We start from the raw sequence: 26,678 nt of genomic DNA, 5'->3' as shown, positions 1-26,678 counted from the left end.
TTTTTTTTTTTTTTTTTTTTTTGGCAAACTCCTTTTGTTTTTTTATAAGTATATGATTAATGTCACAAAATTGCTGGGAAATAAATCCAAGAAAAAGAAAACCAAAAGTCAAGAAACAAAGAGAGCAAAAACACATGACAGGAGGAATCATCATCGTAAGCTTCTTGATTTTACAGAGTCTTGTCGTGTCGTCATCTCAAACAGCAGCACCAGACTTCAATTTCTTCTACTGGGTCAACTACGTACGTTTCCAACAAATACATACATTTATGCAAATATATATACATACATCTTACACCGTAATTTTATACGTATATGATCTGCAGTGGCCAGGAGCAATATGCGATAGCCAAAAAGGATGTTGTCCTCCTCCTACGAAAGGCAATAAGTCGCCGGATTTTATGATCCATGGACTCTGGCCTCAGTTCATCAATGGCACTTGGCCTGCCTTTTGCGACCAAACCAATCTCTTCGATATCTCCAAGGTTGATCTACATCCTTTTTTTTTTGTATTTTAATTATATATTCGGTTTTGGGATCTACTAGCCCAGTTTTACAAGTAGTGAAGCCAACCAATTAGTCGTAGTAGTTTTACAAAACTATTCTTGGATTGTATCTGAATCAGTCTTGAACAATTGATAGATATCAGATCTAGTAAGCAAAATGGAAAGGAAATGGACAGAGTGGGGAGTGTGGGTATGTCCAAGTAACGAGACGAATCTATGGGAACACGAGTGGAACAAGCATGGCACATGTGTCCAATCCGTCTTCGACCAACACTCTTACTTCCACACCAATCTCAAATTCAGACAAAAGATCAATTTCCTCAGCATCCTTAAACAAAAAGGTATACAAAACAGTTTCAAGAAGAAAACGAAACCGTGGAAACTTTCTGATTCATTGTATGTTCATCATGTGTAGGAATTAAACCAAATGATGGGTTTTACGGTTTAAATGAGATCAAGAACGCGATCAAGTGTGCGATCGGCTTTGCACCAGGTATCGAATGCAACGAAGATGTAGAGGGGAATAAGCAGCTATTCCAGATCTATATATGTCTTGATAATTACGCTAAAGAGTTTGTGGAGTGCCCTTATGTTCCGGATAAATCATGTACTTCCAAGATCAAGTTTCCAAAGTCCCCGGAAAAAAAGAATCTCTTGGTGAGCATCTAAGTGTGATGGCTTCAGTTTCAACTACCTAGAAACGAAGAGAGTGAGCGTTTAATTTGTTTCAATAAGAGAGTGAAGGCAAAAAAGCTTCTATAACTATATGATGAATGTAATGAGTTTTTGAGTAAAAGAGTTTAAACCTATTATGGTAAGAATCCGTGTTGCGCGATTGCAATTTCAAAGGCTTGCATTCTTTCGCCTCGAGCACTTCCATTTCGATCATAAGATGATATCTCGTTAATCTTGAGGTCAATAGAAGCCTTAATGAGCTCCTCTCCAACTCGTTTTGCTGCTTCCTGATATACATTAAAACGGAATCAGACTTGTACTGGACATGGTCTTTCAAACCAAATGACAAAGCTACTGTTCAAGAACAAGTTTCCTAGACTAGTCTAGTCTCTATAAGATAGATAAGATAGAAGAGACTAGTCTAGATGATGTTGTAACTTCAAATAATATCATCTAGACTAGTATCTTTTTCTATCTTATCTAGCATGGAACTCAATGCGGCAATCTCTAAGTAACGCAATCATGTTCTCAATTCTAAAACAAATGAAGCAGAGACAATGTCACCAATACTATTAACCCGGGTAGATAACAAAGCAAGCTCCAACAAAATGCTACTTAACCGACTAAACTCTTATCAAAGATCCAAGAGTGGAGCAAAGACAATGCCCTCAATACTATAAACGGCTTAGATAACAAAAGCAAACTCCAACTAAATGCTACTTAACCAGCTAAACTCCGATTCTTTCAGGTGATACAGATGATTCAAAAATATTCAGGGGACTGAACTTACAGNTTACGGTTTAAATGAGATCAAGAATGCGATCAAGTGTGCAATCGGATTTGCACCAGGTATCGAATGCAACGAAGATGTAGAGGGGAATAAGCAGCTTTTCCAGATCTATATATGTCTTGATAATTACACTAAAGAGTTTGTGGAATGCCCTTATGTTCCGGATAAATCATGTACTTCCACGATCAAGTTTCCAAAGTCCCCGGAAAAAGATTCTCTTGGTGAGCATCTAAGTGTGATGGCTTCAGTTTCAACTACCTAGAAACCAAGAGAGTGAGCGTTTAATTTGTTTCAATAAGAGAGTGAAGGCAAGAGCTTCTATAACTATATGATGAATGTAATGAGTTTTTAAGTAAAGAGTTTAAACCTATTATGGTAAGAATCCGTGTTGCGCAATTGCAATTTCAAAGGCTTGCATCCTTTCGCCTCGAGCATTTCCATTTCGATCATAACATGAAATCTCGTTAATCTTGAGGTCAATAGAAGCCTTAATGAGCTCCTCTCCAACCCGTTTTGCTGCTTCCTGATATATACATTAAAATGGAATCAGAGCCAGATACTAGACATAATCTTTTCAAACCAAAAGACAACACTATTGTTTTGTTACTATATTATAGAGATGTAACTTCAAATATGACAAAAAAACAACATCATGTAAGCTAGTCTCTTCTATCTTATCTAGTCTGGAACTCAATGCGGTCATCTCTAAGAAAGGCAACCAGTTTCTCAATTCTAACACGAATGAAGCAGAGACAATGTCACCAATAATACTATACCCCGCGTAGATAACAAAGCAAACTCCAACTAAAATGCTACTTGACCGACTAAACTCTTATCAAAGATGAGTAGAGCAAAGACAATGCCATCAGTACTATAAATGGCTTAGATAACAAAGTAAACTCCAACTAATATGCTACTTGACCGGCTAAACTCTCGATTGTTTCAGGTGATACATACAGAGGATTCAAAGTATTCAGGGAGACTGAACTTACAGTGACAGTACATGGAGGATCTCCACGAATGGACTTCTGCAATGTACTAGCGTAGAACAAACACTTTTTGTTGAAGTCATCCACTAACATAGCATACAGTTGTTTATCTGAACAGAATACTGAAAGCCTTGGTTTTGTTTGTGTTCCATTAAACTGTCCCAAAAACAAAAAATTTCAAATTAAACAACGTTGCAAAAAAATTCAAACTTTTGTGTATCATTGAGAGAAAAGTTACCTTCTTCCTGCTCCTAATGTTCCTGGTTTTTGGACTCTCAACTCGAGCATTCCCTCTTGCTTCAATCACAAACGGCTTTACAGACATATCTTATAAAAAGGGTCAAGAAATTAGTGAACCAAGTAAGCAAGCAAGGTAGAGTAAGACGAACTATACCAACTCACTTACTTGTCATTCGAATTGGATAAAGGAAACAAGGTTTCAGACGAGTTCCTAGAATGTCAGAGACTCTAAACTGAACAGACGCGAGAGAACTCAAAGCAGCCATGCGAGAGGTACCCATTCTCATTCGTAAATCATCGAAAGTCGAAATTTTTCACACACCTACAAACCAAAACAAAAACTATTTCTCAGCGGAATTTAATCAAACACCTTATGTGCAGCAATGGACCTCTGGAAAAAAATAATATACTTCTTACAAATGTTCTCCTCAGCGTTTTTGGATATAACACAAATCATTTTTTTTAATATTTAATTCCACAGTACTATAAACTATCTATATCCTTTATTTTGTCCATTAATGAAAGAGGATAAGATTTTGAAAATAATAAAATAGTAAATACTAATTAAAAAAAGGAAAGTCTAAAGAGTCGTCAATGGTTCTAGAGTCTTCCATAACCTTCGTTTCCTCTGTTATTACCACTTCCTTCATGATTCAGGAAACTACTGTAACCTTCCACGAACATATATAATCTCAAAAACCCTTCTCTTCCACCTTATCTTCCATCGTCGCTTTCGATTTTTTTCTCTTCTCCTTCTTCTTAGATTCTTCTTCCCTATAAAGTTTGCTTTTTTCCTTCTTCTTCTCTCTGTTCTTGAGAAAAAGATTCTCTCTTTTTTCCTTTTCTTTGCTCGACTGTGTTAGCGTGATGTCTTCAGAGAACGATTTCGCTATGTTTTCCGATGGTATCTCTCGTTTCTTACCGCTGATTTTAACTGTAGCCGCCAGAGAAGCTGCTGACGACGCTGATCAGATGGAGATCACCATGGATCCGTTGAATCCGAGAGTGGTGATGATCAGATCGGGTCCTGGGCTAGGCGGCGGAGGTAAAGAAGGGAGATCCCCGGCGACGAAAGCTTCCGTTGAGAGTATGCCACGTGTCGTCATCGGAGATGATAACAAGGAGAAGGGTTCTTGCGCGATTTGCTTGGAGGAGTGGTCTAAAGGTGACGTGGCGGCTGAGATGCCGTGTAAGCACAGGTTTCATTCAAAGTGCGTTGAGGAGTGGTTGGGGAGGCACGCCACGTGTCCTATGTGTAGGTACGAGATGCCTGTTGAGCAAGTGCAAGGAGACAAGAACGTTGAGGTCTGGATTGGTTTCTCCGTCGGCGGAAGAAGACAAGGTGATGAAACAGCGGCTTAGGGTTTTAGGTTTGGTTAGAGAACCGTATGAGAAAGCTTTGTATAGTTTTAGTTTTTTTGTTTTTTTTTCTGAAATCAATTTCTCGAATTCAATGTATTTTTTTTTGCTGAAATTGAAACAAATTCAAGAAGATGATTCATTCTCATTGCGGTTAATTAACAACACAAACAAAGATTTTAATGTTTTAGGGTTGTGGTTGTGGGCTTCCTTGAGGGCTAAGATACTTTTCTTTTTCTTCTTCCGCTGCTTCTCGTTCTTTGAGTATTTTGATTCCTTGATATCTTCCCAGCATTAGAACTGTAGCCATTGGGTTAGTCCCTGGTGATTCTTCAAACGTTGAACCATCAATGACTCTTAACCTCTTCACACCATTCACTTTATAATGTTCGTCTACGACAGATCCCACTACGCAACCGCCATGGTAATGATAATAAGTTCTCACATTCTTTTCACAGAAGCTCTTAAGCTCTTCGTCACCTGCCACAAGCTTATCTTGTGACTGTGTCCCTAAGAAAAACGTCACTGTCTCTGACCTTGCTACATGTTGAAGATGCAGAGCCATTTCTTGGCATGCGTCAAGGTCTTCCTTGTTCTCTAAGTAGTTGAATTTCACTGACGGATTCTCCCTAGGGTCTGTGCTGTTAAGCTTGAGCCTTCCTTTGGATTTAGGAAACGCGATCTTGGCTGCTATGGAGATTCTTGTTGTGGTAATGTTAGTTGGAAGAACCTCGGATTCGAGTATGAACTTGAAACCTTCCGCTATTGCTGCCACTTGAGGTGGCTCCAGTGTGCGGTTTTGAGAGAATCTATCAACAAGAAGAGAGATCCCTGGATTATCTGACATTTTCCTTCCGACTTGTTTGAGATCAACAACTACAGGAATCTCAAAATCTCTTAGATGCTTCTCTGGTCCAATACCGCTTAAGAGAAGAATCTGAGGACTACCTAAAGCTCCAGCTGTTAGTATAACCTCGCCTTTATGCTTCTCAACATGAACTTTGTAGGTCTTACTTGAGCTCCCATCACTCTTCATAAACCTAACCCCAACTGCGCGAGTTTTATTACCATCAAATATTATACTCTTTACAGTTGCGTTTAGAAGAACAGTGGTGCAATTTGGTTTACCAAACCCCAAAAGATCTGCAGATGTATGCCTTTTCCCACACTGATCATATATGCTTCCACCGATCTTTGTCCCTTGCGTGTGCTCCAAACTATATCCGTTATACGGATAAAACCCGGCTTCAAGAAACCCGAATTGCACAACAGATTGCCATTGAGTCAATTCAGGCATGAAGACAACCTTAGATTCAACCCATTTATAAGAATCTTGAACTAGATCCTTGTCCCAACCAGCTTTCTTTACAAACTCATCGCTAGCTCGGCTGTAAAATCCTCCATTTATAGCGCTGGATCCTCCAAGAACACGTCCTCTGTAGTTTTCGATTCCATCTAGAGAGGTGAAACTTTGCGCAACAGATGAGTAGTCATCTGTATTCAGCAGTGAGTATCCAAAGTTCGTTCTTTCTTCTACTAATGGATCTCCATAAGGCGAGCCACCGCGTTCAATGACCAGAACAGAGTATTTCTCAGATAGAGTAGCAGCTAAGGAACATCCCGCAGTTCCACCTCCAACAATGATGTAATCGAATGACTTGCCGGCGATATCTTTAGGATCTGTGGTCATGTAAGGCATTTGCAGACCTGAAAACATCAAACAACATTTAATCAAAAAGCTTCAAGGCATATATACTGAAAACAAGAAGTCACTCTACATTAATACCTAGCGACAGATTAATGAGCATGGAGATGATAAAGAGAAACACAAGATGAGACATATCTAATCTTAATTTTTCTGAGTCAGAGACAAGTTTTTGTCTGAAGAAAAGGGTTTATTTGGTTTATAAGTGGAAGAGGTTGCGAGTCTAAGTGATGATTTGTGTGTAGACATTATAATGATCCGGTAAGATGGTCAACAAATAAAGAAATCTGAAAAAAGTTTGTTACAATAAAGAACGCATGGTTAGAGATCATGATGCTCTCTTTGTTGGATAATTATGAAATATTTCCTTGCATAATCATATATCCATGCCTTAAAGTCATGGCCCTTGATAATTATGATTTTTACCTTTTGCTGTTTCAACTAAAAATTCTGAGTGGATCGGATGAAGCAACGACGTTAGTTAGAAAAAAGGACCTTTATTTGGTTATGGTTAAAAAAAACAATTAAACTTAACCAGAAACTAACTACGTAAGATATATAATCTGAAGTTTATAATGAAAAGAGTAGGAAAAGAGATGACCACTACCATTGTCCCAAAGAACTAAAGCAACACCTTATGTGTAGCAGTTCCCAAGTTGCCTCTCTTAACCGGTAGATGATAACAAACGAATTTAAATTTGTTTACATGTTCAATCGGCACTTGAGATTCAAAAACAAAGCTTTGGCCAAGAAAAAGGATTTTGGTAAGAGCTTGTGAGTGTGAGTCTTAGTGATGGTTTGGGTCAACAGCATGTGTCAAAACGAGAACTAATTTCTTTTTTAGCCAAAAAAACGAAAACTAATTTTGATCTCTCCCATTTACTAATTACTATATAAACTATAAAGTGGATTTTTAGTTAAAATTGTAGCATGTATGCAACTAATACCAAAATATATGAGATTTTAGCAAATAAACAGGTGATTTTTATTTAGAAGAATTTTTCTAAAACAAAATCACTATCTTGTCGATCTAGTTGACTTGGCTCCACCTCTCTTTTTTTGTTATTTCTTTTTTTTTTTTGTCCCTCATAATTTCAGAAGAATAGCTATTCTTATCCTATCTTGAATATATTTAGTTTCAAGTGTTAGTAAAGTGTTGACAGAGAAACACGATATTTTTTGACGAAAATTACAGTCATTATTCATCGTTCTTTTTGAATCATGAAATCTTCTACTTTGTTTATGGTTTCTTGTCTTCTTCTCTTCTTTGTTATGAACAGCATTAAAGGTAAACTTTATCTTGTTTTGCATTATCAATTTATCTAAAATTGTTTCGCTACAAAGTTAACACTTTCTTGTCATTGATATAAAACATTAATAGAGGTGAAAAGTATCCATGTGGAGCAAGGGGGAGTATGTGAATTTACAGGCGAATTCCCCGGAAAATGTGGCAATGACGGGAAGAAAACGTGCATAGAAGCCATGAGTAAGAAAGGCACTTCAGGTGAAGGCAAAAAGAACTTACGTTGTGAATGTTTTGATAACCCTGTTGTCATCTTAGGTCGTCCGAAACGCATATGCAGATGTCGAAGTAATTGCTAATTAAGAAACTATAAATAAATATTGTAACCAAAACCTCTTTTTACTAATAATGAATGATCAACAAAATAATTAAGAGAGTATTCGGTGTTGTAAGAAAGTCAGAGTATAATCAATGCGCTTTCAGATTAGATTACTTTCGATTATGGCATTAGTACTTTTTGTAGAGTTCTTACTTGTTCACTTAATCACCTTCATATAAGTTATCATCTAATAAGAAATCAAAGTACTAATCACGTTTTTGTTAGTGGCTTTGTCTCTAAAGCGATATGAACGTAGTCATGCCGTCATGCCGTCATGCCCTTGTCTGATTCTGGTAGAATGGGATAAATTTTGAGCCTAAAAAATTTGTTACTAATGGTTAGAGATCATTATGCTCTCTTTGTTGAATATTTATGAATTTTCCTTTTTCCTTCCATAATTATGTCCGTACCTTTAAGTCATGGACTCATGGCCATGGTCCCTGGATAATTATAATTTTAACTTTTATCTGTTCAGATAATATTATGAATTGAGAAACTATATTCACTAAAAGTTGGTTTCATACAGATTAAAATAACTTTAAAAAGTCAATAGACAGTACCACACTACCACTTATTAATCAAATAATGATGACTTCATTCAATAGTTATCAGTTTCACATTTAAATGTTGGTTGGAATATTCACATCAAAACTATTAAACGGAAGGATAACATTTAGTCATAACCAAAACGGCCCCAAACTTAAACAACAATGAAGAGAAGTAATCTGACAAAAAATATATTTCTGAACGTACCAAATTGTTTGTGTTGGTCCATACCATATCATACAGTTTGGCAGTTTACTAAGCTGTCTACACACACATGAATTGGCACAATTTAGATCCGCGATTAAACCGAACCAAAGACACTTTAGATGGTCACCAACAGACAGATGATTACTAGTTACATAACAATCAAAAAGCTCTAAACAAATTTGTTTACAGATCTTCCATAATGAATACTTGATCATCCAAGATCAAAACTTGTCAAAAGGTTAAAAATTAAGCAGGTCAAAGAATAGACCTTTTGATCTCTCTGCTCTTTTTTATCTCCAAGCTACCATGAAGCTTTCTCTTTCCCTCTAGAATGCACAAGCGAGACTTGATTTGTCAGATTCTCCTTGGCCATTGAGTTACTTTTCTTGATTCTACTTGAAAAATCTTTGCTACAGTTTCCTCTCAGTGAGAGATTTCTCCTTAGCCGGTTCCGGTTTATCATCATCATGGTGTTTTTCGGGGGCACGTTAAAAGCACTTTCAACACAGTCACCAGCCTGAGCACAACCCCATGGTCTTGTAGATTGTCCATCTTCAAAAACCGGTTTAAGCCTGGGGAGAATGTGGTGTGATTTGAAAAGCTCTCCTCCTTCCTCTTTGGTGCATATTGGACAAACCGGGTCATTGCGTTGAGTCTTTGGAGTTGATTGGTCAAGACACTCCGCGTGAAAGACATGTTGACATGGAAGCACTCCCGTGACAGGCATGTCTCTGTTTCTAACGATGGAGCGAGATCCCCAAGGAGATTTCTGCGAGAGGTATCTATTACACAATCCGCATTTAAATGTACTTGAAGGTACTCTCTGTGCTTTGGTAGAGTTGTTATCCCAATCAAGAACTGGCTCTGCAACATCCACAGAATCAATGCTGCTTGTGGTCCCGCTGCTCCAACTGCAGGCATCCGCAGAATCAGATGTTATATCCCTAACATCATCAGAAGGATGCAGGATAGGATGAACAGGCTTGGACAGGAAAAAGCGCCGGCTTGAGAAGTTTCGGTTAGGTTCAGAGTCACCAATATCAGAACAAGATGAGAGCGAACTAACGTTTCTTGATGTACCAGGAAGTTGCTTAAGAATTTGATCTGCAGAGAGAAACGAGAAACGATTTGAGTTGGCACGTTCATGTAAAGATCTGAAAGGTAAAAATGTGAAATATAATGCAACAAACCTCTTCTAGTTGCAGTCCAATGAAGAGCCTGAGAAAGGTCGGGACTACGAAGAACATTAGCATTATTTGAAGAAGTGGAAGAACCATAACAGCTAATACCATCAATCAATCCATGGACATCCCACCTCGATGAAGGTGGAGAGAAACTTGAATTAGTCCTCCAATAAGGCTCATGGGGGCGAAACGAAAACTCCCCACTTGCAGAATTTGAACTATCTGACTTCGCAGCAACACAACAGAGCGAACCCATCCTCAGCTTAAAAAGAACCCTTGAGCTTACAACAGTACTTCTAAACAACCCTCTATGAGACAGATCTTGGAAAAAAACATAATTCGGATTTGTTTCCTTGTTCTTTTAGCTTTAGCACACCTGAGTTGAGTAATCAAAATAGCAAAAAATTTCAAACTTTCAATCATCAAACAAATCACATTGTAGTACCAAAGCTCAAACAGAACAATGAAGAAGAAAAGAAAAACAAATCTGGAAGATTCAAAAGAACTAATCTACCTAACCCAGTAAGTAAATCTCTTTACTCTTCCATCCTACAAGTAAGCAAAGATCTAAACTTTAGATTCCAAAAATGCTATTTTCTCCCTTTAAGAAGAAGATGAAAAGGAAAACAAAACAACCCACATTGTCGAAATTTTCATTGCAATGAATATATGAAACTCTCCAATGACATTTAAAAAGCGTAAAGTTAAAAGGGGCTTACTGCTTCAAAACTCGGAGAGACAGAATCAGGAAGAAGAGGACTGTTGTCGGAAGAAATTGAAACTACGAGCCGCGAATTCGATCGAGAAAAAGAAAAAATAGAAACCCTAATTTCTTGGAAATGGGAGAAATCTGCTTCTTCTCCCTTCTTCTTTACTTTACTGTACTGTGTGTATGTATGTAACTTTATGGGTCTTTTGTTGTGTTTTATTTTTACAAGTCCATATTTAAGATGTGTATATATTTATAATGGAAGTGAGTTTAAATTTAAAATGCCAAAAAGGACTCATTTTATTTATGTATATATATGTCAATAAAGCAAGTAATTAATGTAAGTTGAATGTATTTTGTTGACAAAATGAAAAGGTGGAATGCATTTAATTTTTGGATGGAAAAAATCGTTGAATTTGGAGTCAATGAACTACTATGTTTCATATATGCAAATATTGAATCACACTATACTATGAATACTTTTTGTTGTTGTTATCGGGTGGCATGCCCTTTAAAAATGATCATAAACTAAGGCCTTGAATGGTAACTAGTTTTTAAGTTGATTTTGGTTTTTGATTTTTTGAAAATCTATTTCTTTACCATTCAAGATTTTCAAAAATTGGATTCCCTAAAGATTAGGAAAACTAGTTTTTAAGTGGTTTTTCTAAATTTCAAAGAAAAACTAAAAACCATACATTTGAGATTTTGTGGAAAACCTTTTTTTCCAGCGTAAATTTTTATTTTTGACTTTTTAATTTATTAATTTTTAAATATACAGCAAAAACCAAAAACCAAAAATTTAAAAACAAAAATCCAAAAACCAAAATCTAAAAACTAAAAACCAATGAAAAACTTATTGCCATTCATAGCCTAAATTTTATCCCGCGGAATAATTTTTTTAAAAATATATATTTTCAATTTTTATATATATTTAATTTGTTTTGTTTAATTAAATAATAATTTGTTTGGATTGTAAATTATTAGAACAATAATAGTATAAATAAATATATAAATATGTAATTTATAAGCTATTGTCGGATTAAGTCACACTTTTACCAATAATTTAATTGTTTTACAAAATTTTAGTTAAATTACTCTGATTTAATATGTCTAATATTCTTATATTAGTGGTATTGACCAAATAATTAAATGAAGATTTAACCCGTATTTCAAAACCAAATTAATAATATTTTATATTTATACTAATGTTAATTCAAACCGTCATGTTAATAACATATCCTGCCATATAACAACAAACCGTCATATTAGTGGTTTAACCCGTGTTTCAAAACTGTCATATTAGTGGTTTTGGTTGTAGGTGTTGTATTTCGTTTGTGAAGTTGATATTTATACATGAAAAATTCTTGATGAGCAAGAAATTTACGATCCATAGCAATAAAATAGAGATTTTAGTGTTTTCCTATTTGTGTTGATAACATTATCGCAGAATAATATTTAGTTTCTTAACGCGATATATACTATATTAAATGTATTTCTTGATGCTAATGTTAAATATACCCGATTATTGAATTTCTAAAGTTGGGTTCTCGTTTTTATGAATTTTATTAACGTTATAATAATTATTGCGATTGTAATCATTTGTTACTTAAATTCGGCTATGTCATTTAAACTTAAGAGATCATACAATCTCTAAAGATCTATTAAAATAGGTTTGGAGATTTTTATGGGATTAAAAATTTAATGCGTAGAGTTATTTTTGGAAAAATCGAAATGTATAGATGTTGTCAAGCTATTTCTGGCAATAAACGTATTAAATTAGGTCGATTTAAATAGTTCCATTAATTAAGTTTCTACAAAATGTTATTTTAGGAAAATTGTTAGGGGTTAATGTTGTAAATAAAACAAATTAAATAAGCACAACTTAAAGGACGTAAATCAAAATGTACTTCAAAAATGTTAATATAGATTTTTAATAAAACTTCCTTTTATAAATAATTTGGATAAATAAATTTCAAATTCATAACTTATAAAAAAAAAGTATTAGATATTTGAATTAGTTTGGACGTTTTATACTTTGGTCAATTTAAACAGATAGTTTAAAATCATGAAATTCGAGTTGATTTTGTTGTTTCAAAATTTTGTTTTGCTAAATTAAACAGATAGTCAAAACTTATGAAATTTAAGTAATTTTGTCGTTTTAACATTCATTTGGTCAGCTTAAACGAATAATTAATCCTTTAACTTTTTTTTTTTGGTTTTTTTCTCAACTTTCAAGCAAAAAAATGGCACAATGGTACTGGTGAGCAATGAACCTTAAATCACCATAATTGTGGAAAGATAAACTCCACATCATTCGTGAAATTCGAAAGTTTGTTTATGCTTCTCCGAAAGAGTCCACACCATGGAAAGTGTCTCTCCATAAAACCACATTACTCGAAGTGAAATACTTATTTATGGTCACCACTCCTCAATATACTTTGTTGCTTCCCATGTTCCTCATTGATTAATAATATATAACAATATAATGGTTTTGATATAGAACTAGTAGATAAGTTTAGCTACAGCCTAATTCCTATATACAAGTATATATAGTTATTTACATCGTTAATTTTCAATTAAAAATGTATGTTTACAATCAACTACTATCGTTTGTAATCAAATATTTTTAAAAGTTGTTTTTTTTTTTTTGTATATTCAAAATGGTGATAAATGCTAGAAAACGTTTGACAAAAAAAAATAAAAATAAAAATAAATAAATGCTAGAAAACAGCACAAAAACAGTTTTATGTAATTGGTGTTAAACGAGTACAACCGCAATCACCACCAATAAACACAATGTACAATCATAAAACGTTTCATATCGAACCATAAACATAGTTATTTAAAGTAATAATAATAGTTGTGAATTATCTAATCACATTTTCCGTCTTGATAAATGGCTGCTTCAAAATCATGATAGGGCCTCATGTGACTTAACAAATTTCCTATCAATGGGAGTGCAGATAATTTAAAAATCTAGTTTGTCACTATTTGTAAAAAGATACTATTTTTTCCATTCTTTATATCTGAGCTATATATGATTGTATTCTAATCTAGCACTTGCTGTTAACGAATGACTAATCTCGGATTAGTTGGGTAGATTAATATTTGACGTAACACAGCTACACACAATAAACCGAAGCCACCGGACGTCACAAGTGGAATAAGAAAATTTTTAAGTCATACTAAAATATAGTTATATGTTTTTTTCAATATGTTATTTTGGTCACTAATTTGTTATATAACCGACATGGCGACACTTAATATGCTAAACCAAGGAAATATATGTCGTTATCATTTTTAAAAATATTAGTTCACCAAACTATAACGATGGTTTGCACATTATATTTTCAGTGTAGTTGGTGATAATAATAAAAAGTTTTGACTAATACACATTTATCTAAAATCCAAAAACTATGATCAAATCAGTAATCACTAAACCTTCGATGAACAAATACAACGATGAAAAAATATCATAATCCTATAAGAAAACCATAATTATGGTCGTAATAATTCTCGAAGCAAACAATATAACGAAAATTATTTTATTAATTTCAGGTACATATAAATAATTTCTTATATGAGTTTTTACGTGCCGTCACGTCCCGAAGAACAGTTGAAAGAGAATAAAATTTTAAAAAGACACCTGTTTTTGTTTTGTTAATCAGAGAGAGATATTTTAATAATATTAAGACGTTAGCCCCCAAAAACTTCTATTTCTTTCTTCTCTGCTTTCAAAATAAACCATTGAAGCAAGAAGTGCCAAACGAAGCGGTCACATTTTCCGGTTAAACAAACAGATCATCGAGCCGGTGAAAGCTCCGATCATCGACCCTTTCTTCTCCGGTAAGCATTGCATGTTCTGTAGCTCTGAATTCATTAAAATGTTAATCAATCGAGTTCATCTCAAAATGTTTTTTTTTTCTTCTTTGTACGGTGATGTGTCATGGATCTTGATCGGTTTGTGTTCGTATTGTTTCACTCGTAACTCAATTTTGCATAAAGAGATATAATTTGGGGACAGATTTTGACCTAATCTCTGTTTCTTGAATAATTTTAGCATAGTTGACCGACGAAGTCAAGATTGTTTTATATCTCAAACTAGAGCTATCTCTTGTGTTGTTGCCAAGATCTGATCTTTATAAGTTGAATTTGAGAATGAATACTCAACAACTCTGTTTTGTGTAGTTCTTGATATAGACTAATACTCATATTCTCACCAGCTTCCCTGAGGCATTGTGATCGGCATTTCTAAAAATGGCAAGTACACTGAGGAACATTCATGGTAAGAGATCTAATTTGCAATCTGAGTTTACTGGAAATGGAGGAAGTAAGAGAAGAAATCTTCATGATCATGATACAGATAATAACAATGTCATTGGTTCAGAAGACACTGTGTACCGTTTCTTGTGCCCTGTGAAAAAGACCGGGAGCATTATTGGCAAAGGCGGCGAGATTGCGAAGCAGATAAGGTCTGAGACTAAATCAAACATGAGGATAAACGAGGCTGTTCCTGGCTGTGATGAGCGTGTTGTTACTATATATTCAACTAATGAGGAGTTGAATCGTTTTGGAGATGAGGGAGAGCTTGTTTGTCCTGCTTTAGATGCTCTTTTCAAGGTTTATGACATGGTTGTGGCGGATATTGATGGTAATAATGATGATGATGACGATGATGATGATGATGATCTTAGCAAGAAGCAAACTGTTACTGTGAGGATGCTTGTGCCATCAGACCAAATTGGTTGTGTTATTGGGAAAGGAGGGCAAGTAATCCAGAATCTGCGTAACGACACCAATGCTCAGATTCGTGTCATCAAAGATCATCTACCTTCTTGTGCTTTGGCTTTGAGTCATGATGAGCTTCTTCAGGTGAGTCAGATACAATACATTCACAAGTCTTAAGAGGATTTGAAAATTCTAAAGTAGCTCTCATCATTGTGTTGTGTTTATTTTCAGATAATTGGAGAACCTTTGGTAGTTAGAGAAGCTCTTTATCAAGTTGCTTCACTGCTTCATGCTAACCCCTCACGGTTTCAACACTTGCTCCTGTCATCTTCAAGTTCCATGCACCAGCCTGGTGCGATGTTAATGTCTGCAGCACTAACGAGCTCGCATAGAAACTATGCTGTGCATAGAGATATAACAGATGCTAGGGAGTTTTGTGTTTGCTTCATCTGTCCATCTGAAAACGTTGGAGGTGTTATTGGAAAAGGTGGTGGTTTCATTAATCAGATCAGGCAAGAAACTGGTGCAACGATTAGAGTCAATACCTCAGAAACTGATGATGATGACTGCATCATTTTCATATCATCAAAAGAGGTAATGCTACTCTCTTATCTATCTGTTATCTCATACAAAGATTAAATATGGGAATCTTTGACAGAGTTTTTTTGTGTGTGTGTATATAGTTCTACGAAGATCAGTCTCCAGCTGTGAATGCAGCGATACGCTTACAACAGCGGTGCAGTGAGAAAGTGGGTAAAGATGCGAATGACTTAGCAATCTCCACTCGTTTACTTGTGTCGAGTTCCCAAATAGGGTGTCTCATTGGAAAAGGTGGAGCTGTTATATCCGAGATGAGGAGTGTAACAAGAGCTAATATCAAAATTCTTCAAAAAGAAGATGTACCAAAAATAGCACGCGAAGATGAAGAGATGGTTCAGGTGATTGATTAGAACACATATATGGATTGTGTTCTGTTTTTTTTCTTTTTTTGTTATGACACTAAGTCTATGTTCGTTTTTGCTGTGTTCAGATTACAGGAAACCCTGATGCCGCTATGAAAGCACTCACGCAAGTAATCTTGCGATTAAGAGCTAACTCTTTCGACATGGATCATGGACTTGTCTTGTTACCAACATCTCTTCCATATACTGAAAGTTCGAACAAATCCAAGTACGCAAAACGAGATGACTATACTAAACTGGTATGTACTGGTCCAGAAGATTTGTGGATCCAATGTTGTATGCATCATTCATTCTAGACATTCCACTAAAGTATATGATATTTTTTTAATTTGCAGAATTCGAATTCCAAGAGAAGAAACAATGTTTCTTAGAAAGGAAGATTGAAGGGTGTGTTCAACAGTTTCAGGAACTTCTATGTTGATGCAGTTTTTATACAAAATGGATGTTTTTACTTGTAGAAAGAAGAAAGTTGTCTATGCGAGATGTAAACAAGAGGGTGTGTTTTCATCTTTTTCTTTTTAGTTTTCTACTTTGGTATACTGTTTGAATTCTCATTTCTATGTTTAGTAACCAACATTTCACTATTTATTATATTACATTAAAGAAAATACCAATATCTGAATAAGCTTATATGTGTTTGAGATTGATGTATGAACCCTCTTGGTTTGATTCCGACAGTGTTACACACTACTTGTTTTGCCGTTTCCTTACAGCTTTTCTGTCTTTGTATATAAGATATATATTCTCTGTTTGAAACACACTACAAGATTTTGCTCTGTTTTGAAACAAATGGAGCTTGAGCTTCAAAATCTTACATTGGTTAGCACTGATATGTCGATGTGGGACAAAGTTGCAGTTACAATTTTACTGACCGTATTATCAAACTCGGTACTCTTGGCTTAGACTATGGAAAAACGAATTAATAAATTAGAACTGATGCAGTGATGGGATGAGCCAGGCCCGTGCAATAGTGCAACGCATGGGCGACTCGCGAAAGCCCAGGTAGCAAGCTACCTTAATGGGCTTTCTCCCTTAAAAAATAGAGTTAATATCGTGTGAGCCGATGGCCCACATATCAGATATTAAACTGATAAGAACAGATACTACACTTGATCTTAGCCAAAAGGCCGAGAAAGGTATGATTTGCAAGTAGAGCTCAGCGTCCTTTATATACTAGACAAGATTGACTATCGCTTCCTCAACTCGTCGATGTGGGACATTTTCAAAAGAAGCACTTGCCTCATCTTTAAACAAAAACGTCTACAAAAGACAAAACAGTCCTCGTAGTTTTTAAGAAATCTTTGGAATTTTCCTCCAATTATGTGATTTTTCCTTTTAACTGTGATTTTTCTTATCTTTGGAACTTTGGTCTCAATTCACTCGTTCAAGCTTTCTCTGTCTCTATGAATAGAATATTTTCATCAATCTCAGAAAAATCACAGTGAAATTACTAAACACTTCAGAGTTTATAGCTATGGATAAATTAGCTAAGGACATGAATATGATGCCAAATCAGAGAGTTCATATTGGTTTTTGTTGGATGTAACAAAATTAGAGCAGGTAAAGAGAGGCTAAACACAAGATAACAAATAAATCTTTGCTCATTATATGTCCTCAGCAAAAAACCTAAATTCTCTGTCTTTATATGAATTCTACACTTAATTATGGTTTTACATTTTTGTATATTTTATTCTTCATTATAATCAGCTATTCCAAAGTCTTAACCACTTCTTGAATTGTCCTCACTGAGGAGATTTATATAAATTGTCAGACCCTTTTTTGTAGTAAACAGTCACATACAAAAATGGAAGAAGCAAAGCATATTGAAGCTGGGGAAGCACAACAGATCGAAGCAGGGGAAGCAAAGCATATTCAAGCTAGGGAAGCACAACAAGGGATTGAAGCTGGGGAAAGTTCAAGATCATCTAGGAAAGTTATTACTTTTGAGCCAAAGTTGGTTATAAACAAAGGAATATCTGTTCTTGGATTCGTTCTGCGGTTATTTGCTGTTTTTGGAACTATAGGAAGCGCGCTCGCCATGGGAACAACAAATGAATCTGTTGTCTCTTTGAGCCAGCTCGTACTTCTCAAAGCAAAATACAGCGACTTACCAACGCTCATGTAAAAGATTCAAAAAGATTAATATCGATTAATCAAGAACTGATTGTGTACATATAACAATATTGTTTTGCTCTGCTTCATAGGTTTTTCGTGGTTGCCAACGCGATTGCTGGTGGATATTTGGTTCTTTCTCTACCTGTGTGTATCTTTCATATCTTCAGTACTAAAGCTAAAACCTCAAGAATCATCTTGCTCGTCATCGACACGGTAAGTCTATCCATCTCTTTTTGTAGTTATAAAAAAAGAAATCCAACTAGTTTGTGACCCAAGAAAACTTCCATTTCAATGAAATAACTTTATGTCTAACGAGAGGTGATCACTCAAAATGTTGCGATTTATTGTCTCTCTATATATAACAATTAGGTGATGTTGGCTCTGGTGAGCTCTGGTGCATCAGCAGCAACTGCCACCGTGTATTTAGCTCACGAGGGCAACACAACCGCTAACTGGCCACCTATATGCCAGCAATTTGACAAATTCTGCGAACGCATCTCTGGATCTCTCATCGGTTCTTTCGGAGCATTGATCTTGCTCATGCTTATTGTTATCAATTCTGCTATCTCCCTATCACGCCACTAAGATATCTATGCACTTATGTATATCGATCTGATACACTATTTTAAGGTCTTTAAATTTAATTATATGCAATATATATAATGTAATGTAACATATAAAGAGTTCAGAAATTTCTTATGACGAGATAGATATATACAATACAACTGAATTAAGCAAGAAGCTCCACCACGTTGTCTATCGATTTCAGTGTCTTCTCGTAGTAGAGATACGACTCGTACACCTTTGGCGTCCGTACGTAAAAATCCAACTATTGTATCATAAAACATTTAACAATATATTATTACGTATTGATCAAAATTAAATATGAAAATATATTGTGGATTAGAGTTTTCACTTATACCTCACTCATGTTTTCGACAAGCTGGTTTGCGGCCTGAACGTAATCATTGCGGCGACTCTCCGGCAAGATGTTCATGGCGTTGGTGAGATCCTGAGACAGATAAGCCTGTTTCAATCTTATGTAGAATATAACGTACCTCCACGACATGTGGTCCAACATCTCCCTCATGCCTCTCAATCCTTCAGCCGTCTGTTTTATACGCTCAGCCGCATCCTCAGGCGATAGCCCCGGCATAAAATACTTCTCTTTTATGAATGACCTCGTCCCCCATTTCTCCTGTGCTAACGCTGATGACGTGACAGCACCACCACCGATGGTAGTGAATGTTATAAGCGAAGTCAGAAGGGATCTCCGGCGAGTGAAAATATCTTGTTGGGATTCTCCGCCGCAGCATACGACGGAGAATGGTGGGTTTACACGACGACGGTAATTTGACCGGAGGAGGAGATACGGTGGCGGAGTGTTGGTCGTGAAGGAGCTCATTTTTATTGTTACTATTATATTTTTCTTCTCTGTTTTTTTTTTTTTGAAGGATAGGAAATGGGAGGAGCTCAAAACTATTGTCTACTTGAAAAATCATAATGCTTGCCACGTCGGTCTTTCATATTTTGCCACGTTGGATGTTATCTCTAAAGTTTTGTATTTTAGAAAAATAATTGAAACGACGCCGTCAAGTACACTGAAATATTTATTATCACCAAAACGATGTCGTATTTGTTTTTGGGTAATTAAACTCTGTGATCATGTGATGCACATTGAGTTCAGTTTAGTAATCAATTCCGGTGAAAATGGAGCGGAGCCGAGTGACCGGAGAATCACAGACCGGAACGAGGATCTTGCTTGCGTCACTCTCTGCGATGGTCGCAGAGTCAGTTACTTTTCCGATTGATCTCACAAAGACCAGAATGCAGCTCCATGGTGCGCAGCGGATTGGCGCAATCGGAGTCGTATCGGAGATTGCGAGGAAGGAAGGAGTGATTGGTTTTTACAAAGGTCTATCTCCGGCAATTTTGCGACACCTGTTCTACACGCCTATCAGAATCATCGGATACGAGAATTTGAAAGGATTCATCGTCAGATCTGAAGCTAACCACGGCGAGTCCCTTCCTCTCGCCACAAAGGCTCTCCTCGGAGGATTCTCTGGTGTTATAGCTCAGGTAACGGTGCTTCATCATCTGTAAATCTTTAGAGTCTTGTATTGACTGTAATCTGGATCTGGATTTACGCTAGTTTGTGGTAAACCGATTTGCTGATCAGCTTAACAGTTGCTTAGAGTAATGTTTAGTTTCCATTGAAGATGCTATATAGAAGAAGGTATTAAGAAGGGGATTTTGTCAAATGTTTCTTGAGTTTTAGCTTTTAGGTGTTTCTGTGTTCAGTGTGATTTCAGAGTTAGCTGCTACTTTAGGTTGGTTTGAAGATGAGAATCCATTGAGATTCAAATGTTGGATGCTCAGTGTGTTTCATATATCCTTAATCCAAATGATTTGCTTGTTTGTTTTCTGCTACTTGTTACAATTAAGTTCCCTCAGTTCAGTGATTACCAATGGAAACTTGAAGTTCTATTGGGGCCTTGAAATGTGGCTATATTCTAGAATTGACCATTGGGTGTTATCTATTGTACACCAAACTAAAAATGCTTCTTGTTGTGTTCATACTAGAAATGCAGGTAGTGGCTAGCCCAGCTGATTTGGTTAAGGTGAGAATGCAAGCAGATGGTAGATTGGTGAGTCAAGGCCTGCAACCGAGATACTCAGGACCAGTCGAAGCTTTCACCAAGATCTTACAGTCAGAAGGAGTAAAAGGGTTATGGAAAGGTGTTCTTCCAAACATCCAGAGAGCATTTCTAGTGAATATGGGAGAACTAGCTTGTTATGATCACGCCAAACACTTTGTCATCGATAGAAAGATCTCTGAGGATAACATTTACGCGCACACTCTTGCTTCTATAATGTCGGGTCTTGCTTCTACAACTTTGAGTTGTCCTGCTGATGTGGTGAAGACAAGGATGATGAATCAAGGTGAGAAAGCTGTGTATAGAAATTCTTACGACTGTTTGGTGAAGACTGTTAAGTTTGAAGGAGTAAGAGCTTTGTGGAAAGGTTTCTTCCCTACATGGGCAAGGCTTGGACCGTGGCAGTTCGTGTTTTGGGTTTCCTATGAGAAGTTTAGACAACTAGCAGGGATCTCTTCCTTCTAGACCTGGGAAATTGGATTTCGGATTTGAGATTTGGGTTCTTCGTTCTCACACATCTGGTAAGAAAACCTGAGAAGTAGGCCCAAATATTTTTCATAGTTTGAAGTTTTCAAATTGAGTGATTAAATTACATTGGCTATCCTATAAAGTAAGAATTCAGAATTTATAAAAAAGTGAATTTGATAGTAATTTTTTTTTCGCAGAATTCTGAAAAAAAATTGTGATGTTTTGGCAAATATCTTTATACTAAAAAATGGAATATTAGTGAATAATTTATGCATATATTTTGGTTAGTAAAGTTAGTGTATTTTGAGTTTTGTTCATGTAGTAAATAGGAAAAAAAAATTACATTCATGTATGGATGGATGATGAAGGGAAATTGGAAAACTAACTAAAAAAAAAACTAAAATTAAATCCATAACTACTCTAACCATGTAACTATGATATAGTGTATATAAACTACAATATATACTATCTTACCCTTCCACCACCAACCCTATCTATCCCTTTATCATTACCTTCAGCCACCACCTTTACCCCCTACCACCACCATCACCACCACCTCTTAGCTACCATTTCCACTAGGGTTCCCAATGTAACTTCTAGGGTTTAGATTTCCTCCAGCCACCACCTCCGGTCACCGCCACCTCCGACCTCCGGCGCACCTCCGGTCTACCTCCGGCGAACCTCCGGCCGACCTCCGGCGAACTGACCTCTGGCCAACTTCTGGCCGACCAGCCACCACCTCCGGTCACCGCCACCTCCGACCTCCGGTGCACCTCCGGCCTACTTCCGGCGAATCTCCGATGAACCTCCGGCTGACCTCCGGCGAACTGACCTCTGGCCAACCTCTGGCCGACCTCCGACTAACCGCCGGCCACCACTCCACCTCCAACCACTACCACTATATTTTTCCGGCCACCCTACCTCCAGTCAGCCTTCCATTCCTATGACAATCACAACCCTAAAATGGTAATTTTAGTTACCCTCTATCTTAGTTTCCTAATTTTTTCAAATAGTATGTTATATACTTCTATAGTTTTATTGTTTTGGTCATACAGCTAATTCACCCATGGATGAATTCAAAGGATGTTTTATTTTATTTTCTGTCAAAGATATTTTTCCTTTTTTTTAAGAAATCAAAAACCTAGAAATTTGATGTCAAAAAGAAGAAGAAAAAGGAAAAAAATCTAGAAATTTGGCGCGTGGGAATCGTTGCGTAGACAATAGACATATTAAAAAGCAGACATCCGAGTTCTGAGGGACAGAAAAAAACAAAACTTTGTCGCAAGCAGAAAGGTCTCTGCAGATCCAGATTACTTCAAGTTCGATTTCGTTTTTCTTTCTTTTTTTCCAATAAGATAAGACACTCTTAGTCTTACACTTGATCTACTCCTTTTGTTTCTCGAGCAACCCGAAGAAATTAAGGTACTTTTTTTTTTTTTTTACTTTTGAATAAACTCTTTTGAGTAGATAGATATATAAAGAAGAGAGTCAAAGTTAGACTTGATTTTTACCCAGAAGAAGCAAAAATAACGAATCATCTTTGTCTATTTTAGCTTACTGGGATTTTTGTTTTCTTCAATTAAGAAACGCAATTGATGTTTAGATTAGATTAGAGGAAGTAGTAAAAAAGGGATGAGAATGCATCTTGTTTACGCATAGTTCTGTAATGGGATTCTTTCGATTTAGACGTAATTTGATGTTTTGCCCAGAAGAAGAAGTAGATGTTGTGATAAATCATAATATTGTTACAGTAATTTAGTCTAATACATTAGTTAAGATATAAAGTTTAAAACTTTTTCTTCTGATTCGTTGAAAGTCTTTGTCAAATTCAGACTACTTAATCAGAGAGAATTGTCTTTGGTGAAAGTGGGAAACTAATTTATCTACACTGATCTCATCGATTACGTCACTCTCTACTGATGTTTTTTTTTGCTCTATAACATTGGCCTTAGGTTGTTGTTGTCTTGAGTAGAGAAAAGTCGTCGTTTTTGGAACCTCTCTATCGAAGCTAATGGCGGAACTAAATGGAGTCATGCCGACCATAGACTTAGGAGAGGTTTCTGATAAGATTCTGAATCAGAAAATCCGTGAAGCGAGTGAGAGATGGGGATGTTTTAGGGTGATCAACCATGGGGTTTCATTGTCTTTGATGTCTGAGATGAAGAAGACTGTTATTGATCTCTTTGAGCGTCCATACGAGGTGAAACTGCGTAACACCCATGTGTTACTAGGTAGTGGTTACAGGGTTCCAAATGAAACCAATCCTTACTATGAAGCCTTAGGTCTCTATGACATGGCTTCTCCTCAAGCTGTCAATACCTTTTGTGACCAACTTGAAGCTTCTGCGGATCAAAGGTAAATTTCTTTTTGTCTTTGGTTTTAAAAAAGGGTTCTTGTGATGGAAACATTGATTTATGTCTTGATGGAACTTTGGAGTTTGCAGGGAGATTATGGTTAAGTATGCAAAAGCTATTAATGGACTTGCAACGGATCTAGTGAGAAGATTAGCAGAGAGTTACGGACTGGTTGAGACCGAGTTTTTCAAAGGATGGCCGAGCCAGTTTCGGATCAACAAATATCATTTCAAACCCGAAGCAGTCGGGAAGCTCGGTGTGCAGTTACACACGGATTCCGGGTTCTTGACGATTCTTCAAGATGATGAAAATGTTGGTGGACTTGAAGCTATGGACAGTTCTTCAGGAAAGTTTTTCCCTATAGACCCGTTGCCAAACACGCTTGCTATCAACCTCGGTGACATGGCTACGATATGGAGCAATGGAAGGTTGTGCAATGTGAAGCATAGAGTGCAATGCAAAGAAGCAACAATGAGGTATTCTATTGCTTCCTTCTTATTGGGACCAATGGATACAGATTTGGAACCTCCAAGTAAGTTTGTGGATGCAGAACATCCGAGACTATACAAGCCTATTAGTCACGAAGGGGTACGGAATATTAGAATGACTAAAAAATTGCATGATGGAGAAGCTCTCAAGCTTATTACCCATGAGAAGCTAGATAAATGACCAGGGGCATTGTAAGATTGTTGCGTTGCGTAATGGAATTAGAAACTGCAGATTATTGTCAAAGTCCCTAGGAATGAGAAATAAAGATGTATTTTTTTTTTGTTTTTTTGTGGTTCGAAAATAAAGATGTCAACCTATTGGATTGTTGCACAATCTATGAAATTCTTACCTTAAGTTTTCTGTGGATGCAATACTATTCTTGATCTTCTGTCAAAGAGAAGATTTTTTTTTTATCTAAATCATATTCAGTACCTGTAGAGTTGTTATACTAAAGATTGGAGTCCGGAAGTAAATAGCCTGGTTTTGTGTAAATCGCCACTTGTACTTGATCCTGAGTGTTAATCGCAAAACTATTGGTAGATTGAAATTATTATATTCTACCGGCATAATTATGCTTATTGTGTTCTTGAGTTGGCACAGTTTATGCAAGAATCATTGGCGTGCAACTTGAAGAATAGTTCGATATCTAAAATGCACAGAAGGCAGATGCATGCACCTAGGGCTGGGCAAAATATCCGAACCCGAAAATTTAACCCGAACCCGATTAAAAATATCTGATCCGAACCCGAATCCGAACTTTAAAATATCCAATTGGATGCTTTTTATAAATGAAATGGGTACCCGAACCCGATTGGGTATATCCGAACACCCGAACAAATACCCGAAACTATCCAAAGTTATATATATTTAACAATAGGTTGAGTTAATTTACAAGTTTTGCAAATAATTTTATAATCATTATTACAACTTACTAGATAAATTAGTTTTCATTTTTAAATATGTCAATTTTCATATGTTAATTTAGATAGATTATATAGTTTTAATTTTGAATTTGATGTTGTAAGAAGTCAAAAATTATCGGCTTGTGAATTTGATATTTTGTTATTTAGAATTGTCCTTTTCTTTTAATGAATTCAATTTGGTTTGATAACTTTGATTTATTTATTTATTTATGATTATAATCATTTTTAATGAATTTGAATTGATTTAGGGATCTTTTACTTTGGTTCGGATTAAAAAATTACAAATCCGATCCGAACTTGAAATATAATTTGAGACANTGTAGAGTTGTTATACTAAAGATTGGAGTCCGGAAGTAAATAGCCTGGTTTTGTGTAAATCGCCACTTGTACTTGATCCTGAGTGTTAATCGCAAAACTATTGGTAGATTGAAATTATTATATTCTACCGGCATAATTATGCTTATTGTGTTCTTGAGTTGGCACAGTTTATGCAAGAATCATTGGCGTGCAACTTGAAGAATAGTTCGATATCTAAAATGCACAGAAGGCAGATGCATGCACCTAGGGCTGGGCAAAATATCCGAACCCGAAAATTTAACCCGAACCCGATTAAAAATATCTGATCCGAACCCGAATCCGAACTTTAAAATATCCAATTGGATGCTTTTTATAAATGAAATGGGTACCCGAACCCGATTGGGTATATCCGAACACCCGAACAAATACCCGAAACTATCCAAAGTTATATATATTTAACAATAGGTTGAGTTAATTTACAAGTTTTGCAAATAATTTTATAATCATTATTACAACTTACTAGATAAATTAGTTTTCATTTTTAAATATGTCAATTTTCATATGTTAATTTAGATAGATTATATAGTTTTAATTTTGAATTTGATGTTGTAAGAAGTCAAAAATTATCGGCTTGTGAATTTGATATTTTGTTATTTAGAATTGTCCTTTTCTTTTAATGAATTCAATTTGGTTTGATAACTTTGATTTATTTATTTATTTATGATTATAATCATTTTTAATGAATTTGAATTGATTTAGGGATCTTTTACTTTGGTTCGGATTAAAAAATTACAAATCCGATCCGAACTTGAAATATAATTTGAGACATTGGGTGAAACCCGAAAATACTTAAACCCGATGGGTGTTTACCCGAACCCGACCCGAAATCTAAATATATCCGAATGGGTCTTATGTTTCTAAACCCGAAAACCCTAAACCCAAAATACCCGACCCGAAACCCGAAAGGGTACCCGAATGCCCACCCCTACATGCACCCTCCTTGGTGCCGGTGGCTGTAGATCCGCCCATGTCGCCACATGTATCTCTGTATCAGTTTGGTCGATTAATTTATCTACTTTTGAGTAATTTGGAAAAAAAATAAGCCAAAGATAGAAAAGATTAATTTAGAAAGTTGTATCGGTAGGCTTTAGTG

At 36.0% G+C, this 26,678-nt stretch overlaps 10 protein-coding genes across 17 annotated transcripts; 6 read left to right on the top strand and 4 right to left on the bottom strand.

Annotated features, from left to right (window-relative positions):
* LOC104755714 (ribonuclease 3-like) lies at nucleotides 70-2,341 on the top strand. Of its 2 annotated transcripts, none has more exons than XM_010478158.2 (5): nucleotides 70-242; nucleotides 327-485; nucleotides 643-847; nucleotides 922-959; nucleotides 1,991-2,341. In XM_010478158.2, the coding sequence occupies exons 1-5, from the start codon at nucleotides 135-137 to the stop codon at nucleotides 2,231-2,233; spliced, it is 753 nt and encodes a 250-aa protein (XP_010476460.1). In that variant the 5' UTR covers nucleotides 70-134; the 3' UTR covers nucleotides 2,234-2,341. The 2 variants fall into 2 exon arrangements, with proteins under 2 accessions (XP_010476460.1, XP_010476461.1); XM_010478159.2 differs by having other exon boundaries at nucleotides 922-999; nucleotides 2,031-2,341.
* Nucleotides 871-3,709, bottom strand: LOC104755715 (50S ribosomal protein L18-like). 4 transcript variants are annotated; one of them, XM_019239727.1, is made up of 6 exons: nucleotides 3,618-3,709; nucleotides 3,367-3,522; nucleotides 3,199-3,287; nucleotides 2,964-3,116; nucleotides 2,339-2,494; nucleotides 2,098-2,229 (listed from the first exon to the last, which is right to left on the bottom strand). In XM_019239727.1, the coding sequence occupies exons 2-5, from the start codon at nucleotides 3,485-3,487 to the stop codon at nucleotides 2,342-2,344; spliced, it is 516 nt and encodes a 171-aa protein (XP_019095272.1). In that variant the 5' UTR covers nucleotides 3,488-3,522; nucleotides 3,618-3,709; the 3' UTR covers nucleotides 2,098-2,229; nucleotides 2,339-2,341. The 4 variants fall into 4 exon arrangements, with proteins under 4 accessions (XP_010476463.1, XP_019095272.1, XP_019095273.1 ...); XM_019239728.1 differs by having other exon boundaries at nucleotides 3,611-3,679; XM_010478161.1 differs by lacking the exons at nucleotides 2,098-2,229; nucleotides 2,339-2,494; nucleotides 3,618-3,709 and adding exons at nucleotides 871-1,200; nucleotides 1,313-1,468 and having other exon boundaries at nucleotides 3,367-3,597.
* LOC104755711 (E3 ubiquitin-protein ligase RDUF1-like) lies at nucleotides 3,773-4,744 on the top strand. Its single transcript, XM_010478156.2, has one exon. It carries the CDS (start codon nucleotides 4,068-4,070, stop codon nucleotides 4,560-4,562), a length of 495 nt encoding a protein of 164 aa, XP_010476458.1. The 5' UTR covers nucleotides 3,773-4,067; the 3' UTR covers nucleotides 4,563-4,744.
* Nucleotides 4,685-6,600, bottom strand: LOC104755713 (protein HOTHEAD-like). Its single transcript, XM_010478157.2, has 2 exons — nucleotides 6,346-6,600; nucleotides 4,685-6,266 (listed from the first exon to the last, which is right to left on the bottom strand). Exons 1-2 carry the CDS (start codon nucleotides 6,398-6,400, stop codon nucleotides 4,747-4,749), a joined length of 1,575 nt encoding a protein of 524 aa, XP_010476459.1. The 5' UTR covers nucleotides 6,401-6,600; the 3' UTR covers nucleotides 4,685-4,746.
* On the bottom strand, nucleotides 8,606-10,699 carry LOC104755710. 3 transcript variants are annotated; one of them, XM_010478154.1, is made up of 4 exons: nucleotides 10,543-10,699; nucleotides 10,338-10,372; nucleotides 9,830-10,199; nucleotides 8,606-9,743 (listed from the first exon to the last, which is right to left on the bottom strand). In XM_010478154.1, exons 3-4 carry the CDS (start codon nucleotides 10,077-10,079, stop codon nucleotides 8,941-8,943), a joined length of 1,053 nt encoding a protein of 350 aa, XP_010476456.1. In that variant the 5' UTR covers nucleotides 10,080-10,199; nucleotides 10,338-10,372; nucleotides 10,543-10,699; the 3' UTR covers nucleotides 8,606-8,940. The 3 variants fall into 3 exon arrangements, with proteins under 3 accessions (XP_010476456.1, XP_010476455.1, XP_010476457.1); XM_010478153.1 differs by lacking the exon at nucleotides 10,338-10,372; XM_010478155.1 differs by lacking the exons at nucleotides 10,338-10,372; nucleotides 10,543-10,699 and having other exon boundaries at nucleotides 9,826-9,931.
* Nucleotides 14,214-16,912, top strand: LOC104755709 (KH domain-containing protein HEN4-like). Of its 2 annotated transcripts, XM_010478152.2 has the most exons (7): nucleotides 14,214-14,378; nucleotides 14,756-14,817; nucleotides 14,896-15,404; nucleotides 15,492-15,854; nucleotides 15,944-16,198; nucleotides 16,291-16,461; nucleotides 16,558-16,912. In XM_010478152.2, exons 2-7 carry the CDS (start codon nucleotides 14,790-14,792, stop codon nucleotides 16,591-16,593), a joined length of 1,362 nt encoding a protein of 453 aa, XP_010476454.1. In that variant the 5' UTR covers nucleotides 14,214-14,378; nucleotides 14,756-14,789; the 3' UTR covers nucleotides 16,594-16,912. The 2 variants fall into 2 exon arrangements, with proteins under 2 accessions (XP_010476454.1, XP_010476453.1); XM_010478151.2 differs by having other exon boundaries at nucleotides 14,227-14,378; nucleotides 14,756-15,404.
* LOC104755707 (casparian strip membrane protein 6-like) lies at nucleotides 17,981-19,054 on the top strand. Its single transcript, XM_010478146.1, has 3 exons — nucleotides 17,981-18,343; nucleotides 18,427-18,550; nucleotides 18,707-19,054. The coding sequence occupies exons 1-3, from the start codon at nucleotides 18,027-18,029 to the stop codon at nucleotides 18,920-18,922; spliced, it is 657 nt and encodes a 218-aa protein (XP_010476448.1). The 5' UTR covers nucleotides 17,981-18,026; the 3' UTR covers nucleotides 18,923-19,054.
* On the bottom strand, nucleotides 18,964-19,810 carry LOC104755708 (photosynthetic NDH subunit of lumenal location 2, chloroplastic-like). The gene is made up of 2 exons (XM_010478150.2): nucleotides 19,260-19,810; nucleotides 18,964-19,166 (listed from the first exon to the last, which is right to left on the bottom strand). The coding sequence occupies exons 1-2, from the start codon at nucleotides 19,740-19,742 to the stop codon at nucleotides 19,068-19,070; spliced, it is 582 nt and encodes a 193-aa protein (XP_010476452.1). The 5' UTR covers nucleotides 19,743-19,810; the 3' UTR covers nucleotides 18,964-19,067.
* Nucleotides 19,972-21,485, top strand: LOC104755704 (mitochondrial uncoupling protein 3-like). Its single transcript, XM_010478142.2, has 2 exons — nucleotides 19,972-20,416; nucleotides 20,929-21,485. The coding sequence occupies exons 1-2, from the start codon at nucleotides 20,048-20,050 to the stop codon at nucleotides 21,457-21,459; spliced, it is 900 nt and encodes a 299-aa protein (XP_010476444.1). The 5' UTR covers nucleotides 19,972-20,047; the 3' UTR covers nucleotides 21,460-21,485.
* LOC104755705 (2-oxoglutarate-dependent dioxygenase DAO-like) lies at nucleotides 23,448-24,676 on the top strand. Its single transcript, XM_019238660.1, has 2 exons — nucleotides 23,448-23,817; nucleotides 23,906-24,676. Exons 1-2 carry the CDS (start codon nucleotides 23,474-23,476, stop codon nucleotides 24,483-24,485), a joined length of 924 nt encoding a protein of 307 aa, XP_019094205.1. The 5' UTR covers nucleotides 23,448-23,473; the 3' UTR covers nucleotides 24,486-24,676.

Source organism: Camelina sativa, chromosome 17, assembly GCF_000633955.1.
Source record: "Camelina sativa cultivar DH55 chromosome 17, Cs, whole genome shotgun sequence".
Lineage (NCBI taxonomy): Eukaryota > Viridiplantae > Streptophyta > Magnoliopsida > Brassicales > Brassicaceae > Camelina > Camelina sativa.
Note: the sequence above shows the minus strand (reverse complement) of the source record. Positions and strands in the feature narration are given on the sequence as shown.